The sequence below is a fragment of the Pyricularia oryzae genome, chromosome 6 (assembly GCF_000002495.2).
Source record: "Pyricularia oryzae 70-15 chromosome 6, whole genome shotgun sequence".
NCBI lineage: Eukaryota > Fungi > Ascomycota > Sordariomycetes > Magnaporthales > Pyriculariaceae > Pyricularia > Pyricularia oryzae.
This window is the reverse complement of record NC_017853.1, coordinates 3,596,864-3,612,353: the sequence shown is the minus strand read 5'-3', so window position 1 is coordinate 3,612,353 and position 15,490 is coordinate 3,596,864. Positions and strand designations below refer to the sequence as shown.

Below are 15,490 nucleotides of genomic sequence, written 5' to 3'. Positions count from 1 at the left end.
GAAAACTCATGTATTTTTATTTTTTTTATAGTACAGGACACAGCTAAACACAGACGGGCCGACTGCCTCACCCCTGAACCCACTCCACTCAGTTGTTGAGGGCGTTCATGGCAGCAGCGTGATCCCTAACCAGCGGCTGGGCCTCGGCATCCTCCAGGTAGATGGTGAACCCGTCGTCGTGGTTCTTGCCGTACGAGAAGCCGCTCCAGCCAAACTGCCAAAACATGTCGGGCATCTTCTCCTCGACCTGGATCTTCTGCCACCGGGAGAGGACCTCGATGCGGGACTCGGGCGCGGTGCGGCCCAGGTTGGCCTGCCTGGCCTCGTTGGTCAGCCAGCCGTACTCCTCGTGGACGACGGGCTTGCCGGCCTTGCGGCCGCTGGCGGCGTGGTCGCGGATCCACTGGTCGACCCAGTCGATGGTCTTGGACCACCAGTCCGGGTAGCTGTGGAAGACGCCAAAGTCGACGTTGGGCAGCGAGAGCTCCTTGTCAAAGTCGCCGCCGTCGTAGCCGTTGTAGAAGCCGTCGCTGTTGCTGGGGATGTTGAAGCCGCCCTCGCCGCCCCACGTCACCAGGTGCTTGCTGTCGATGGACTTGATAAAGGTCGACATCTCGTCGATCCACGCCGTGATGGTGTCCGGGGTGCAGCTGGGGCCGCGCGGCAGGTTGCGGACCGAGTCGGCGCCGCAGCGGGGCTCGTTGGCGATCTCCCAGGCCATGATGGCCGGGCTGTCGGCGTAGCGCGTCACCATGGCGCGGATGTAGCGCTTGAAGGCGTCCTTGATCTTGGGGACGGTGTAGAACTGTTGCGGAGGCGGGAGTGCGTTAGTTGGGAGTCAATAAACCGCTGGCTGGCTGACTGGCTGGCTGGCTGGATATCGGGAGGATCTTACATCATCGTGGTACTTTCCACCCAGGTTGACGGTGTACACGTCCATGCCGCCGTAGTCGGCCCAGTTGTTGGTCAGGGCAACGACCAGCTTCATGTTCGTCTTGGTGGCAGCATTGACGACCTTGTCAAAGGGCGTAACGTCGATGGTGGAGTCCTGGTTGCCGTTGAAGTACTGGAACGTGGGGTTGCTGTCCGCGCTGTACTGGGGTAGGCCGCCCGAGTTAGTGGTGCGGTTCTTGTCGTTGAAGCCCCAAGTGCGGACGACGTTCAGACCGGCTTTCTTGGCCTGTGTCATTCCATTCTCGACGTCGGTTTGCGACTGTTTTCATGTCGCATTAGCGCAAAATGTCAGCCGATATAACCTTGCATGGAACGGGTTTCCAGAAGGAATTCTTACGCCAGAGAAGGGGAAGTAGTAGGCATTGGTGCCGGCAAAGTAAAAGTCCTTGCCGTCAAGCTTGAACTTTTCGCCCTCGACGCTGACAAAGCCCGACTTGGCCTGTCGCGTCTCGATGGTCGGGGCGGCAAACGCACCCTCGGCGAGCATCAGGCCGAGGGTGAGAAGGGAGGAGGCGGCGAAGAACATGCTGGCGGAAGTGTTTGCTTTGGTCGGCACGCACAATAAAAGTTGCAGCAGCAGGTAGCAGTGAAGACCTGTCGCACCAATGCAACTTTTGCGTCAAGGCGAGGTCGACCACATCGTGCCTTTATATAAATCATCATACGCGACCCTGACGGCTTGTCATGTTATAGTTACCATGTGATGTTGCAAATATTGGCGACTGTCGTCGCCTCCAAAGCGGATATTTCGCACCCCTTTTGGGACCAGTTATGTGACGACGTTGTATCCATTTTCCTAAAGGAGCACGATGGACCGCGCTCTCTTTGGTGGGAAAACCAGACTGTGCCGGCTTGGCAGGGTGGTGAACCTGCTATGTCAACATGCATAATGTATCGTGCATCTTTCCCCCCGGGGAAAACAAAAACAGGAACCACGAGTTTCCATCTTAGGCTGCATGGGGAAATTGGTTCCAGGGGCGATTCACCGCAGCAGGACTTGTCTGTGTGGTGCCCAGAATCCGCACGCATATTACCGAGCGACGAGTACAGCCCCAAAATACGCTGCAAGTCAGGCACAAGTGTGCTGCGAGTGGCATCTCGTTAATTTTATGCGGGGAAAAACACACATGCGGTTTGTTCTCCTTTTTTTCTAGTTCGGTTCGAGAGGAGCCATGATCTTCAACAAATGCGCCATGCAGTGGGGAACTCATAATAATACCTTCCTCGCTTGCAGATGGCTGGGGGGCGATCACTGGATCAGCGCATGAGTTAGTTATTTAAATATCCTACCATTGCGTACGTATAATCCAACCCACGAGAACCTCAAAGAAATGGGACCGCTGTCAATCCACAAGGCATTAAGGGGAAGAGAGTGAGAAAAGAGTAGCGAGATGATTCCGTACCAGGAAAAAAGAAGCTGTCTGACAAAACCCATGCATCAATCCGATCTAGATAGAGCACTAAGAAAGTCTCCGTAGGTACTTCATACCAGCAAATCAATCGATCATGGCATTCTCCACGCGGAAATCTTCAGATTACGCCTTACACAGCATGGTGAAAAGTAAAATATCAACCTTACATTTACTAGCTAAAAGCTAGGACAAGGTAGGTGCTCAAGGTTAGGTACCTGCCTGAGGTAGATTGGCTGCTTGGGTAAGGGGGAAAGGATCCCCCGCACCAGTCACTCCACTTTCTCCTTGAGAGAGTCAATGTGTACGTGGTATTGACCCCGCAAAGACAATTTCCTGGTTGAATCCAGCTTCGAACCTCGGCTTTTGTTACTTGCGCGCCTCTTGCTTCATTGCGTTAGGTAATTAGGCTTGGTAGCTACCATAGGTTACATTCTTGTTGGTGTCGACAAACCCTATTACTGTAGATGCCGCCGGTCGATTCTGCCGCCGCCGGTAAGGGCATCTAGGGTATCTTCCTTTTGTGGTCCACAACCCGATATCCCCCCTGTCCTTGCCAAAAGCGGTAAAGTGTCAAAGACAGAGCACGAGGTTATTCGTCTCATCCAGATGAGGAAAAAAAGTATAGTTGAGCAAAAAAGGCCAGACCAAAAAAAGAAACCCGCGAACCTATTCCAAGACCACGACATCTCCACGTTGGTGACAGGTGCTAATTAGAAGAACCTTTTTCTTTGGTTCCATGATGCAACCATGATGCCCGCCCTTTCCCTCGCACAGAGCCAAACCGGCCCGAAACTGGGTACCTAAGTTTGCCCTTACTCCACGTCATTCGGCAGCTTGCTTTACTCCGAAACCGTAAGCAGGCATCCGATCCAAAGTGCCGTTTGTTTGATCAACAGAGAGCCGTTTATCGTCGGGAGGGGTAGCTGGCTCACTTGAGTAGAGGATATAAAACACAACATCACTGTGAAGATGGACTCGATTTGACTAAGAGACCACAGGCAATCCCTGGGAATGCAAGTCAGCGAAGCCAGAAACACTGCCGGAGCAAAAGGTGTCCCTATCATCAGAGTTTCTCTGCGCGAAAGCTCGTAAATACAGTTGGGACTATCGACGACGATACTCGTCCTAATATCCCAAGAAGAAACAAAAAAAGCCCCTGCCAAGTTTCGACAAGATGGCTGCGCAAAAGTTGCAAACGGCCGCGGTTTTAACGGTACCTCCAAAATCGCCATAGTCTTGCACAAAAAGAAAACATGCCAGCGATGGCGCCCAAACCTCGTGCATTCATCCAGCTGACAATGCATCCACGCAAATCCTGCAAAAATGGAAAATACAGGACCCAGGCCCGGAAGCAAAGTTCACCGTGTCTAGAATCCCCATACCAACCCCGGGGCCCAACGAGCTTCTGGTCCGCCTCTCGTGCACATCGGTCTGCCACTCGGATGTATCCATGGCTCGGGGCTTCTTGGGGCCCCCGAACTCCATCCTCGGCCACGAGGGGGTGGGCCGCGTCGTGGCCGCCGGCTCCAACGCCGTCTACCTCATCGGCGGCGAAGGAGACGCCTCGTCGCTGATCGGTCGCCGCATCGCCGTCGGCCTGCTCCGCGATCTGTGCGGCACCTGCGACTACTGCCTCGCGCCTCCCGAGCACGCCTCCGAGTCCCGCTGCTCCGCCCGCATCTTCTCGGGCCTGAGTCTGGACGGCACCCTTGCACAGTACGTGCTCGTGCGCGCCCGCTACGCCCAGTTCCTCCCTGCTTCGCTGGACGCCGTGCCGGACGAGCACGTCGCCCCCGTCATGTGCGGCGGACTCACCGCCTACAGGGCGCTCAAGGTCGGCGGCCCGGTGGCGGGGTCGTGGGTCGCCGTGTCCGGAGCTGCGGGCGGCGTCGGCGCGTTCGCTGTCGCCTACGCCCGCGCCATGGGTTGTCGGGTGGTGGGGCTGGATGTCGGCGAGGCCAGGCGCGCCTACGTCCTTGCACAGGGCGCCGAGGCCTACGTGGACGCGACCGGCGCGGATCCCCAAGCCGAGGTCAAGCGCGTCACCGGCGGCGCTGGTGCAAACATGATTGTGGTCGCGGCCGGAGTGGCGGCGGCGTACGATGCCGCGATGGGCATGTTGGCACCCTTTGGCACGCTGGTCTGTGTTGGCATGCCACCTCCCGGCACCGCTGTCAAATTTGATCCATTCGAAATCATATCCTACGGTTACAAAATCGTCGGGTCCGTGACGGGAACAAGGGTTGATGTGCTGGAGGCATTAGACTTTGTCAAAAGGGGCCTGGTAGTGCCCAAGGTGAGGAGGGCTCAGCTTAGCGACATTCAAAGTATTATACAGGAGGTCTCAAGGAGTGAGGTGAGTGAATCTGTGTGCCTCTTTGTTCTCTTGCACCAGCCCCCAATCCGCCTTGAAATGCCAGAATTGCTAATCTTATGACTTGCTATAGGGAGAGGGCAAGTTTGTTATTGACCTGAAAGACCATGCATCAGCGTTATAGACTGTCGGCATTTTGTACATGATTATAGATGGTGGCTAGCATATGCGCTGCCCATTTGCATTTGTCAGCGGGAACATCAAATTGCCGTTGATACCCGCCATGTATGGCTTGCATGAGCATGCAAAGGTGTTCGTCCTAGTTGCACATGTGTGCCGACTTATCCCATATGCATGCGTTTTTGGTTTCCTATTTGCCATTAGTCACTTTGGCCTGGGTGGATCTGGCCTAATTCGCCCATAACTAGAAATCTGCCGATTAGTGCCAAGCGAGCTGAATACTTCTATCTGTAACCTCCGTATTTTGGTGGAGAAGCGACTATGAGTAACGAGAGAAGCAGCATCGATAGACACTGAGATGAGTCACTATTTAGGACTATATCAAGCAGAATATATCACGGCTTATCTGAACAAGAACTTAGACCATCAATGATCTGAGATCAAAAAGCACCATTGACAGCAGATCAAATACTCGTCGCAAAGACACATACCTACCTAAACATGGCAACCCCACTGCGACACTATGGGACCGAAAAACCTTATTCGCACCCCGAACCGGTGACGAAGCGCCAGTTCGGCAAGAACGTGTTACAGGACTTCCTAATCGACCCTAAGTTTCGGAATATGAATCATGGTACGCCCCTTATGGCGCTGTCAATCCCCCAAAAGCACGGCAGGGCTGGCCTGATGCGAGTAAAACAACGATACTGATGCAAACAGGCTCCTTTGGCGTCATCCCCCGCCCTGTCCACGCCGCTCGGCGCTACTACCAGGACAAGTCTGAGGAGCGCCCCGACGTCTGGATCCGGTACAACTGGTCGCAGCTCCTGGAAGGTTCCCGCGCGGCCGTGGCGCCGTTGTTGGGCGTCGACAAGGACACCATCGCCTTTGTCCCCAACGCGACGGTGGGCGTGAACACTGTGCTGCGTAACCTGGTCTGGAATGACGACAAGAAGGATGAGATCTTGTACTTCAACACAATCTACGCCGCCTGCGGAAAGACGGTTCAGTACATGATCGAGATTTCGAGGGGTCACGTGTCTGGCCGCTCCGTTCCGCTCGAATATCCCCTCACGGACGACGAGCTCGTCGCGCTGTTCAAGAAGGGCATTCAAGACTGCCGGGCGGCGGGGAAGCGTCCTCGCGCGGCCGTCATCGACACCGTCTCGTCCATCCCTGCCGTGCGCCTCCCGTTCGAGGCTCTCGTGCAGGTATGCCACGACGAAGGCATCCTGTCCATCGTTGACGGGGCGCAAGGTGTGGGCATGATTGACCTCAAGCATCTGGGAACTCAGGTCAAGCCCGACTTCTTTATCACCAACTGTCACAAGTGGCTATACACGCCCAGGGGATGTGCGGTGCTGCACGTTCCCAAGCACAACCAGGCCCTGATGCGGTCAACACTGCCTACCAGCTGGGGCTGGGTGCCATCTGGGGAGGGCGACCCGGATTTCATCGACAACTTCGCCTTTGCCTCTACGCTGGACAACTCCAATTACATGGCGGTGCAGCATGCGGTTCAGTGGATCCAGGAAGCCCTGGGCGGGGAGGACGCCGTCATTGAGTACATGATGAGCTTGAACAAGAAGGGCGGCAACATGGTCGCCGAAATGCTTGGCACAAAAGTGTTGGACAACGCCGAGGGAACGCTGACCAACTGTGCCATGTCCAATGTCCTCTTGCCACTTGGTATCAAGGGGAGGGAAAGCTCCGCTAAGGTTCTTGTCGACGAGGAAGACGCTGCTAGGTTGGGAGATTGGTGTCAAAAGACCTTGGCGAGCGACTATAACACTTGGTTGCCCGTAACTTTAATCAAGGGGCAGTGGTGGACCAGGATCTCGGCTCAAGCTTACCTGGATGAGAGCGACTATGAGGCCGTGGGCAAGATCTTTTTGGAACTTGTGGAGAGAATTGGCAAGGGAGACCACAAGAAATAGGTAGTCGCGTATATGTGTGGGATTTGTGATAATGCTAGGCTAGGAAGTCTATTGTAGACAATATTGGATCAAATACAATGAAATTGTTGTTAAAAAGAACCGGGGTTCCGAACCCATCGTCTTGTGTTGGAGTGGACGAAAGGGATGAAACATGTCACTTTCGAAAGGCAGGAAAAATACCAACGAAGTATTCAAATTACAGCCCAAATTGTCAATTGTCACTATTAGGTGTTCTTTGAGCCATGTCGCACTGTGCCCTCATGATGCAGAAATAAGCAGGAACAGGGGTTCAATGAAGCGACCAGGGTCCAGCCAGGTCCTAAAGATTCTGCCCTGGGGCGGTCATGATTTTACGTGTCCAAGTCGTCAGCTGCGAGCAGAAGCCACCTTGACCACACAAGCACCACGGAGCAGCTTAATGGGTTTGTCGTTCCAAACCTCAGAGTGACAATTTTTGATTGATTTCTATTTGATCCGAGATTTACAAGCGAATCCGCTCATATAGAGCAACCACATAGTTATGGTAAGTTAGCTCATTTGCCAGCCCAACCAAGCGCATCAAAGACCACAACCCAACTCACAAATCTTCTCCCCCGCCAGAACGCAACTTTCAACTCTGCGCTCAAGCAGAGCACCAACATCCGCCGCGACCTCGGAAACATCACGGACCCGACGCCCGCCGCCCTCGGCACCCTCTCTGCCTCGCTCACGTCCTTCTCGCGCACCGTGGACGAGTACAACGCCCTCGCCAAGCAGGAGCTCAACCCGGCCAAGCAGGAAAAGGCCTTTGAGCGCATCCGCAACTTCCGTGAGGAGCTGCACGGCTTCCGCAGCCAGCTCGACAGCCTCAAGGCCGCCCGCGAAGATGCCGCGCACACCCAGAACCGGTCCGAGCTGCTCGGCCGCCGGCCGTTTGTAACCTCGACGCCCGAGAACCCCTACGCCAACGCCGGCGGCGGCGGCGGCGGCGGTTATTCAAGTCAGCAGCAGCAGAAGCAGTCGTCCCTGAGCATGGGAAGCGACGACATGACGCGCGAGTCGCACGCGCTGCGCGAGCAGGACTTCTTCTCGAGCACCAACTCGGCCCTCGACGAGTACATAGCCAGAGGGCAGGCGGTGCTGGGCGACCTCGGTGCCCAACGGGAGATGATGAAGAACACGCAGAAGAGGCTGTACTCGGTCGCCAACACGCTCGGTGTGTCGGGCGAGACGATCCGCATGGTCGAGAGGCGGGCCAGGCAGGACAAGTGGATCTTTTGGGCCGGCGTAGTGGTGTTTTTGCTCTTTTGCTGGCTTTGCATTCACTTCCTGCGGTAAAAAGCAGGTCTGGGCACATGCAAACCCGAAATTTGTGTGCAAAAGCTCTTTTCAGTCCCTGGTAATGTTCGATCGATGGAGGTGGGCTGTATGCAGACTGGCCACAGCGAGCGGCTACTACTGTTGTGTGTTTTTTCTTATCTTTTTCGGGAGCGAGGCGTTCAGGATCATCATTTTGTTGGGGCAGACGTTGTTTGGCAATCAAAGCATCGCATCAAAACCGAGATTAAAGCTTTTATTTCACTACTTCAGTGCGATGGTGAAGATGACATCCTTGTCTGTTTCGACCTCGACGACCTCGGTCTCTGGCAGGAGGTGGTTGCTCGTCGATATGCGCCCTCCGAACTCGGTCTTCCACTCCTTCACGTCCCACTCCAACCCCTTGGTCGATATAATGGCGGGTCCCTTGATGGGTATGATGCCGACGTGCTTCCCAAACAGCCCTGCCCAGTCCGGGACCAAGATATTGTGCTTGCCCGGCTTAAGCAGGAACGTCAGGCTTTCTTCAGATACGAGGTACACGCGACCCTGACCGTAGCTCGGATCCTCCTGAAAAATACACAGGTGGTGCATCTGACTGAGGCCCTGGTCGACTCTGCCACCCAGTCCGCCTATGGCCACGATGTCGCTGGGCTTGTCGGTCCGGGAGCGGATGTGGGTGACCGCTTTGGAAAAGTCGGTCGACTCTTGTTCTGTGATCTTGATGACCTGTGGTGGGCTGGGGAGGGAGGAATAGAACTCGGCGCTTGAGGCTGTGAAGGAGTCCAGGTCTCCGATAATCACATCCAAATTATTCTACTCATGCTGTGGTTAGTGTGTTCCCAAGCAAATCCAAATCTTGAATGGAAAAAGAACATAAATAAAGGAAAGTCCAAAGCGCTGGCTTACGGCTAAATCTCTTGAAGCCTCAAGTAGCTGGTTTGCACCACCATCAGCGGCTACCCGGAAGCTTGCTATCATTCCCTTGACAGATTAGTATTATATGATTTTGAGCAGGATACAGTAAAGTATGATATTGAACGTGGACAAGAAGATGCTACCAACATTTTGCCCACAGATTTCGCAGCACAGGTAGGTTGCTAATAGGTTGGTTAAGTACCACAACCGAGAATGTTTGACATGATGGGGACTCATCATGTTGCTGCCGCTCAAAAACACGGCGAGGATGCCACTCGAATGTCGTCGTACTTTGACTAGAATCCATGACTCTTTCTGGATTTACTGTTGGAACAGGGTCTTGTAATTTGCACTTTCGAGCGAGCGGTGAACCAAGTCGAACAGAAGAATATCTTAGTTTTATTCGATACTTTGGCGCATGACAAGTCCCTCGCCATTGTGGTGAGGATCTTGACACTGGCCGCCCTAAGAAGCGGGGCGCGCCCTAGGCAAGCCATTGTTGGCATCCGAGCTGCAGCTTCTATCGGGGTAATGTGATAATCAAAGCGCTTTCATTATTCTACAATAATGGAAAGAGACAAAATGATCATCAAGTTCTGAATGATTATCTGCCTAGAGTAGCTCAGGTATGCATAGATGGAACCCATGAAACATTTAGCAACGAATAGCAGCTTGAATTGAAATCTCCAGTCATTACATCCCAGCAAGCCCAGTTGAGCTGCAGCAAGCATGGGTTATGGTCCGTGCGGAGAAGCCATGAACCCATGTCGGTTCTGTCAATCCTCGGGCCAAAAATTTATTTTGGCGGCAGCAAGATGATGGATTTTTCTGGGCTCCACGGCGCGATTACCAATCCATTCTACAGGAATTGACGACCAACCCGAGCAACTACTGCTCTGCGACAGCTTTCCTTTGTATTAGTTCTGATTGGTTTCTAAGTTGAATTATCTGTGTCTAGACATTAATTTCTTTTCGTTCTTTCTTCTACCACAACATTCACAATGTATCGCGCCGCGATCAGAACAACGACGCGCGCCGCTCGATCCGCGCCGTTGTCGAACCCGAGCCGCCGATATCTCAGCTCAACTCCGGCCGACAAGCCGAGGACATGGAAGGGCGCTGCGGTCAGATGGGGTTTGGCATTTGGTGCTCTCTACTGGTACAACACAAGTCCCATTTTTGCGGACGAGCCGATACGTACGACTTTTCACATGCCTTCCTCGTCTGTCCGTCGCATTTGCAGACGTGCGGACTCAAAGAAATCCTCACTAATAAAATAACACAACTCATACAGCACAAACCATCGCCGCACCTCCCAAATTCCGTGATGCCGAGTTACCCACCGTCGAGTCTGTAATCGAGCAGAAGCGCAAGGAGGCCGAGGCCAGAGCTGCCAAGGCCGTAGCGGCGCCGGCGGCGCCGTCAGAGAAGCCGCAGGACCCTACACCAGAAGCCAGCGCAGTCGAGGCCGTGCCTGCCAAGGGGGAGGCCGCGCCAGCCTCGGGTGCGATGCCGGGATCACCCGAAGCTTTGGAGGAAGAGGCCGGCCAGCAGGGCGCTTTCAACCCTGAGACGGGCGAGATCAACTGGGACTGCCCATGCCTCGGCGGAATGGCCGACGGACCCTGCGGCGAGGAGTTTAAGGCTGCATTCAGCTGCTTCGTCTACTCGACCGAAGAGCCGAAGGGCATGGACTGCATTGAGAAGTTCCAGTACGTTCTTACCATGTCCCGGTCGGATAAGATGTGCTTGTGGACCATGCGCTAATGCAAATCAATCAACAGAGGCATGCAGGATTGTTTCAAGAAGTACCCTGAGGTTTACGGCGCCGAGCTAGCAGATGCGGAAGCGACAGGTGAGGACGACGCCGACGCTCTCCCTCTGCCGGAGAGCTCGAGCGACGCCCCTGTTGCCGAAAAGGCTACCGAGGTCAAGGACTCACAGACGGCCCTGGACTTGTCGGTACCCGAGCCCAAGGTTGATGCGGCGGTCGTCCCCAAGGTTAAGGAGACCCCCGCAAAGACAATCCCAGAGAGCGAGGTTATCCCCAAAAAAGCCGTTGATGCAACCGATGCAAACGAGAAGGCCAAGGAGCAGTAATGAGCAAGTACGACTTGTTTCGTTGTGACGACTACTGTTGAGATTCCGGCATTTAGACAGGGAGGGCATGTGTAGACGACATCAAACGGACAAAAAAAAGAAAAGAAAAACAAACAACCTGACGGCGGCATAGATATCCACTCAGCCTGTACATTTATTTGTCTGCAAATATCTTCAAGACTTGTAACAGTAGAACCAATACAGCAGATATGTGAACCACAGCTGTGTTAGTCAGAATTTTTGAGGTCTAGATTCAAGTTCATTCGGAAAGCTCACGAGACATTGTGCCTGCACGAACCAAGGGCCAAATGATCTCGATAAGCGTTATTCCGCGCTAACGCCTGTTTGTCTCTGTAGGTATCGCACGAGGCACACGACTTGGACCAAGCTCAACAGCTAGCGGGCTGCACTGCAGCACACACACGTCATTTGCCTACAGGGGTAAGGTAGAACTGGGCGGTTTGGAAGCTACCAGCTCCAGGGCCTACCAATCAAGCAAGCGATCAATGGAGCCAATTCCCACCCGGTTTTCTCCCTCGCGCGCTCACACCACCCTCGTTCCTTAACTTCTCACATGCCAACCACGCAACCATCCATTCCTCCCTCCCCTCTTCCAAGCATTCACCAAAAATAATCCAACGGCATTCAGGCGGTCCGCTTGAGCAGTTATTCACACGACTTTCCAAACGCCTTTGCGCCTCACACAAGAAGAGTCTAACTCTGTTCAAAAGCTCAAGAGTACGTTCACGAGTGGATCCACCGGTGATGTCATGACTTTGAAGGGTTTGATGGTCGGGAAAGAAGCTCGCGTTCAGCGCGCGACAGCAACAATGGCAAAAGGATGGGATGATTTGCTAACCGCGATCCGGCAAAAACAGTGTCTACTGAAGCTTCGTACGCCGACATAGCGGCCATGGGCCCCAAGCAGACTCCGGAGGAGGTAAGTTTATTCTTATTAATATTATATCATTTTCTCACGATGATCTTGATTGCGTGCGGGCGTTGCTTGTACCCAAACAGAATGTGATCCCGCAACCTGCAAGCTGCTGTTGATGTTGCTCAATCAAACGATATCTCGGCTCGAGGGGGGGCTATAGTCTCATGTTTAAACAAAATAAACAACAAAACAAATCACAAAAACCCTCAAAACTAACCAAACTACTCACCAGGCCGCCGCCCCCCAGCCACCCCAAATCGAGACTTCCACATCCGCCTCGACGTCGTCCCTGGTCGATGTGGACACACCGTCGGTCCGCACCGTGCCCTCCGACTTTGCCGAGCAGGAAGTGCAGACGGACACGCAGGCGGAGCGGCTTGAGCGTGAGGCCAAGGCGGCCAAGGAGGCGGCCGAGGAGAAGGCTCGGCGCGCCCGCGAAAAGGCCAGGGCCAAGGCCCACCGCGCCGACGACTGGCTCGTCTCGCGCATCTCGGCCATGAGCGACGGCGCCGCCTCGGCCCTCGCCGTCGGCAACCTCGCCGCCGTCATGGGCCTGGGTGCAGTGCTCGGCTACAAGGCCTGGGGTCTGTGGGAGAGGAGGGCCCTCAACGCAAAGGTTGTCGGGTTGGGAGTTGGCTTGGTTGGACTCGTTGGGCTTGGGGAGAGCATCTTTGCTAGGTGAGTTTTCTTCTTCTTGATTTTTCTTGCTGGCCCTGTTCAGGACTGGTTTGTATCAACCTTGCCACGGCGCACGTGCTCTTGCTAACGATTCTACCACTCCAGGGCGTGGTACAAGGCCAAGGGCAAGAAGCAATAATACGGCCAGGTTCAAGACACAGACTGGAGAGCAAGGTCGAGGAACCGGGCGGACTGCGTCGCATCTCGCGCTCACAAGCTCGTTGTTTGGTAGAGGCTCTATAATCCAGTCAAATTATCAGCTCTGTGGGTTCCATCTGTCAGGGATAGTGGTAATAAGGGGGGGTTTCCGGCGCAGATTTTGGAAGTTTCTTGTTTGGCTTCTTGTTACCCAGCTTTACTCTACTCTATCATAAGTTCATAACTAGTCGCTTTTTCGCGCTTCCTTGCACAAATGTGTATGCCATTTTTCGCAAGCGAGGTGCATGATAGTCGTTTGATATGTTGAGCCAAGTGTACAAATATAGCGCACGCCGATCAGTGCCAGACCGATCATGACAAATATAGCGACTCAGCATAATATACGCCTGACAGCTTGAGGTACTAATAATATGCATAGAGACGGGGATCTGACATGTCTCGCTGCAAAAGAGGCATACTAGTCATTCGCTTCTGCGCCGAATACAATATCTTTCATATTACTACGTCGGCCAAGCAAACACCCGGAACGCCGCCAGAGATGCAACTAGTCGTAAAGTGAACATGACTGCTAGTCTCCCTAATCATAAGACCTCCTGCAAACACTAGCCTCCGATGTGGTACTTTGAGAAATGAAATGCACAAAAACACTCAATGTGAGATAATACCGCTGAACACCCCAACTCCATGTCATGATGAGACGAAACGCAAAACTATCAAAGAAATGTACCACCTTAAGTATTCAAAAAAGACACGCAATGAGAAAAAAAAAGACAAATGAAATCGATGCTTAGAGAATGATGCAAGCCCCTAACCAATGCGTTTACTACACCCCAGGCCCGGCGCGAAAATGTATGTCGCGCAGCCTTCCTACCCAATGACTCCGCACTTCGGGCGGCATCTTGCAAAATACCATGGCTTTGCTCGGGTCAGTCAACACTTTCTCGGCGATCTTGACCTGGAGATCCATGTCCTCGTTGCAAAACTCGCGGAAGAACATTTCCATGGCCTGCTCTGGCCACCGGAGCGGCCGAGATTGCTTGACATTCTCGGATAGCTGGAGCAATAGGTCCTCCGCGATTGTCGCTGATACACCTTGTGCTTGATGCGTCGTAGTCGTTGTCGGGGGCCGGGCGTTGACGCCGCCGCCAGCCTGCGCAACCTGGGCGGGATGAGACAGATCGACAAAGGCATTGGGCGCCGCGGTTGTGCGGCGGCGTTTGTCGACCGGGGCGGACGGCTGGTCGGCGGGGTAGCGCTTACGGGTGGTTTTGGCGGCCGGGGTGGGGTTCTCATCCGGTGGCGTGAGAGCACTCGCAGAAGCAATGGATGCTCTCGAGTTGATCGCGGGGGACGGGATGGACCGCTGCGGGGGCTGCTGTTGGTGTTGCTGAAGCTGCTGCTGTGGCGGTAGCGGGGATTGAAGTTGTTGCGGCGGCGGCATTGGCGACTGATGCTGAGACTGCTGCGTGATGGCTGCCGTCGGGAAGCCGAGTGCCGAGCCGACCAGGCTGTGCTGCGTAGGGGCTGCAAAGCTGGTGTCGCCCAGCATATCCAGGAGACTGTTGTTGGCAGTGTCCGCTAGCGAAAGATCTTGGTCGTCCAACTGCTGCAAGCCGCTCGTATCTTTTCTTCTCTGCTTTGTGATGCGCTTGGGTGCTCCTCCTGAACCAATAACATCTGGAAACAGAATCTCCATGAATTCCTCGTGATCGAAAGGTCTGCCCTTGAGAGACCGCGAGAGTGGCTCTTTCTGGACATGTGGAAAGATCCCAGTCAGCAATGCATCCGTGTCTCCTTTTCGGAACAAGACTTCCTACTAACCTCTATGTGCAACCTCCACGCCTCATCGGTGCCCGTGACCTGTCGCGTTGAAGGATTATAGAGAAAGTCGGGGTCCTCGCGCAGCCCCCTCCATAGGCGAAACTTCTTTCGCGCATTGTCCGACTTGTTGATGAGATGGCCCTTATTAGGGTATGCGCCATGCTGTTTCTGCAAAGCGGTGGCGGCGCGGTCCCATGCCTCGGCCTTGAAACTGTGGTTGTCCTTCAGGCCGAGCTGCACCGACTCACAAAGCGAACGGAAAAAGGTTGCCTCGTACGCAGGCGTCCAGCTGAACCGCGGTCCTTTGCGCTGCTTTCCGTTCCCGGCGGTGGACACGTCGGCGAGGGAGACGTCGGTGGCGCCATAGTCCTCCTCGGACATGCCCGCCATGGCGCTGGCGCGTCAGCCGGTCGCTCACGGGGCCTGAGGAGGGGAAGGAGAGCCGTCCAACCAGGATCGGGGTTTGGTTGGACGGTATGAACGGGTGTTGAATGGCGACGCGACAAGGGCACCGACACCACGTGTCACGGGCGGGGGGTGGTGCCGACCAGACGCTGGGACAAGAGTCCGGACGGGGTGGGTGAGGGGCCGAGACGGATGAACGGACGGTGGGTTGATCCAGATGACGGAAATGATGAGACGGTCGCAAGCGATGGGCGGGCGACGGACTACTTGTCAGTTTTTCCTTTTGCTTGAAAAAAATCGGCCGAGCGCTAGTACGTCAAGGGAGGCGAGCCAATCATATGGTAGTAACACAGTGTACTGTCGTTTTCGCACACAATCC

General features: G+C 54.4%; 8 protein-coding genes across 8 annotated transcripts; 5 read left to right on the top strand and 3 right to left on the bottom strand.

Moving 5' to 3' along the window:
* Nucleotides 1-5: 5 nt before the first annotated feature.
* MGG_11999 (mannan endo-1,4-beta-mannosidase C) lies at nt 6-1,722 on the bottom strand. The gene is made up of 3 exons (XM_003720234.1): nt 1,292-1,722; nt 896-1,213; nt 6-805 (listed from the first exon to the last, which is right to left on the bottom strand). The coding sequence occupies exons 1-3, from the start codon at nt 1,478-1,480 to the stop codon at nt 89-91; spliced, it is 1,224 nt and encodes a 407-aa protein (XP_003720282.1). The 5' UTR covers nt 1,481-1,722; the 3' UTR covers nt 6-88.
* Nucleotides 1,723-3,540: 1,818 nt separating this feature from the next.
* MGG_17803 (uncharacterized protein) lies at nt 3,541-5,195 on the top strand (the record flags this gene model as incomplete). The annotated part of the gene is made up of 3 exons (XM_003720233.1): nt 3,541-3,579; nt 3,703-4,722; nt 4,814-5,195. 3 exons carry the CDS (start codon nt 3,541-3,543, stop codon nt 4,862-4,864), a joined length of 1,110 nt encoding a protein of 369 aa, XP_003720281.1. The 3' UTR covers nt 4,865-5,195.
* Nucleotides 5,124-6,896, top strand: MGG_17802 (uncharacterized protein). Its single transcript, XM_003720232.1, has 2 exons — nt 5,124-5,494; nt 5,581-6,896. Exons 1-2 carry the CDS (start codon nt 5,362-5,364, stop codon nt 6,795-6,797), a joined length of 1,350 nt encoding a protein of 449 aa, XP_003720280.1. The 5' UTR covers nt 5,124-5,361; the 3' UTR covers nt 6,798-6,896.
* A 245-nt stretch (nt 6,897-7,141) lies between these two features.
* On the top strand, nt 7,142-8,114 carry MGG_09346 (transporter BOS1; the record flags this gene model as incomplete). Its single annotated transcript, XM_003720231.1, has 3 exons — nt 7,142-7,162; nt 7,303-7,320; nt 7,398-8,114. The coding sequence occupies 3 exons, from the start codon at nt 7,142-7,144 to the stop codon at nt 8,112-8,114; spliced, it is 756 nt and encodes a 251-aa protein (XP_003720279.1).
* A 220-nt stretch (nt 8,115-8,334) lies between these two features.
* Nucleotides 8,335-9,468, bottom strand: MGG_09347 (thiamine pyrophosphokinase). Its single transcript, XM_003720230.1, has 3 exons — nt 9,159-9,468; nt 9,003-9,067; nt 8,335-8,909 (listed from the first exon to the last, which is right to left on the bottom strand). Exons 1-3 carry the CDS (start codon nt 9,316-9,318, stop codon nt 8,358-8,360), a joined length of 777 nt encoding a protein of 258 aa, XP_003720278.1. The 5' UTR covers nt 9,319-9,468; the 3' UTR covers nt 8,335-8,357.
* Nucleotides 9,469-10,012: 544 nt separating this feature from the next.
* Nucleotides 10,013-11,111, top strand: MGG_09348 (mitochondrial intermembrane space import and assembly protein 40; the record flags this gene model as incomplete). Its single annotated transcript, XM_003720229.1, has 3 exons — nt 10,013-10,208; nt 10,306-10,723; nt 10,796-11,111. The coding sequence occupies 3 exons, from the start codon at nt 10,013-10,015 to the stop codon at nt 11,109-11,111; spliced, it is 930 nt and encodes a 309-aa protein (XP_003720277.1).
* A 630-nt stretch (nt 11,112-11,741) lies between these two features.
* On the top strand, nt 11,742-13,379 carry MGG_09349 (uncharacterized protein). The gene is made up of 4 exons (XM_003720228.1): nt 11,742-11,849; nt 11,990-12,051; nt 12,281-12,726; nt 12,832-13,379. Coding segments are annotated over exons 1-4 (543 nt in total). The 5' UTR covers nt 11,742-11,848; the 3' UTR covers nt 12,866-13,379.
* On the bottom strand, nt 13,309-15,481 carry MGG_09350 (uncharacterized protein). The gene is made up of 2 exons (XM_003720227.1): nt 14,707-15,481; nt 13,309-14,635 (listed from the first exon to the last, which is right to left on the bottom strand). Exons 1-2 carry the CDS (start codon nt 15,094-15,096, stop codon nt 13,709-13,711), a joined length of 1,317 nt encoding a protein of 438 aa, XP_003720275.1. The 5' UTR covers nt 15,097-15,481; the 3' UTR covers nt 13,309-13,708.
* Between the last annotated feature and the right edge of the window lie 9 nt (nt 15,482-15,490).

Excerpts from the sequence above, each read along its gene's own strand:
- MGG_11999 (XM_003720234.1), bottom strand. The coding sequence starts at position 1,480 with ATGTTCTTCGCCGCCTCCTCCCTTCTCACCCTCGGCCTGATGCTCGCC. Across the intron at positions 1,214-1,291 it reads ACTACTTCCCCTTCTCTGGC|TCGCAAACCGACGTCGAGAA; the intron begins GTAAGAATTCCT and ends ACATGAAAACAG. Across the intron at positions 806-895 it reads GTGGAAAGTACCACGATGAT|TTCTACACCGTCCCCAAGAT; the intron begins GTAAGATCCTCC and ends CCTCCGCAACAG.
- MGG_17802 (XM_003720232.1), top strand. The coding sequence starts at position 5,362 with ATGGCAACCCCACTGCGACACTATGGGACCGAAAAACCTTATTCGCAC. Across the intron at positions 5,495-5,580 it reads GTTTCGGAATATGAATCATG|GCTCCTTTGGCGTCATCCCC; the intron begins GTACGCCCCTTA and ends TGATGCAAACAG.
- MGG_09347 (XM_003720230.1), bottom strand. The coding sequence starts at position 9,318 with ATGGATTCTAGTCAAAGTACGACGACATTCGAGTGGCATCCTCGCCGT. Across the intron at positions 9,068-9,158 it reads GCGAAATCTGTGGGCAAAAT|CAAGCTTCCGGGTAGCCGCT; the intron begins GTTGGTAGCATC and ends AGGGAATGATAG. Across the intron at positions 8,910-9,002 it reads AGGCTTCAAGAGATTTAGCC|AATAATTTGGATGTGATTAT; the intron begins GTAAGCCAGCGC and ends CAGCATGAGTAG.
- MGG_09349 (XM_003720228.1), top strand. Across the intron at positions 12,052-12,280 it reads CCAAGCAGACTCCGGAGGAG|GCCGCCGCCCCCCAGCCACC; the intron begins GTAAGTTTATTC and ends ACTACTCACCAG. Across the intron at positions 12,727-12,831 it reads GGGGAGAGCATCTTTGCTAG|GGCGTGGTACAAGGCCAAGG; the intron begins GTGAGTTTTCTT and ends CTACCACTCCAG.
- MGG_09350 (XM_003720227.1), bottom strand. The coding sequence starts at position 15,096 with ATGGCGGGCATGTCCGAGGAGGACTATGGCGCCACCGACGTCTCCCTC. Across the intron at positions 14,636-14,706 it reads CGTGGAGGTTGCACATAGAG|AAAGAGCCACTCTCGCGGTC; the intron begins GTTAGTAGGAAG and ends CCACATGTCCAG.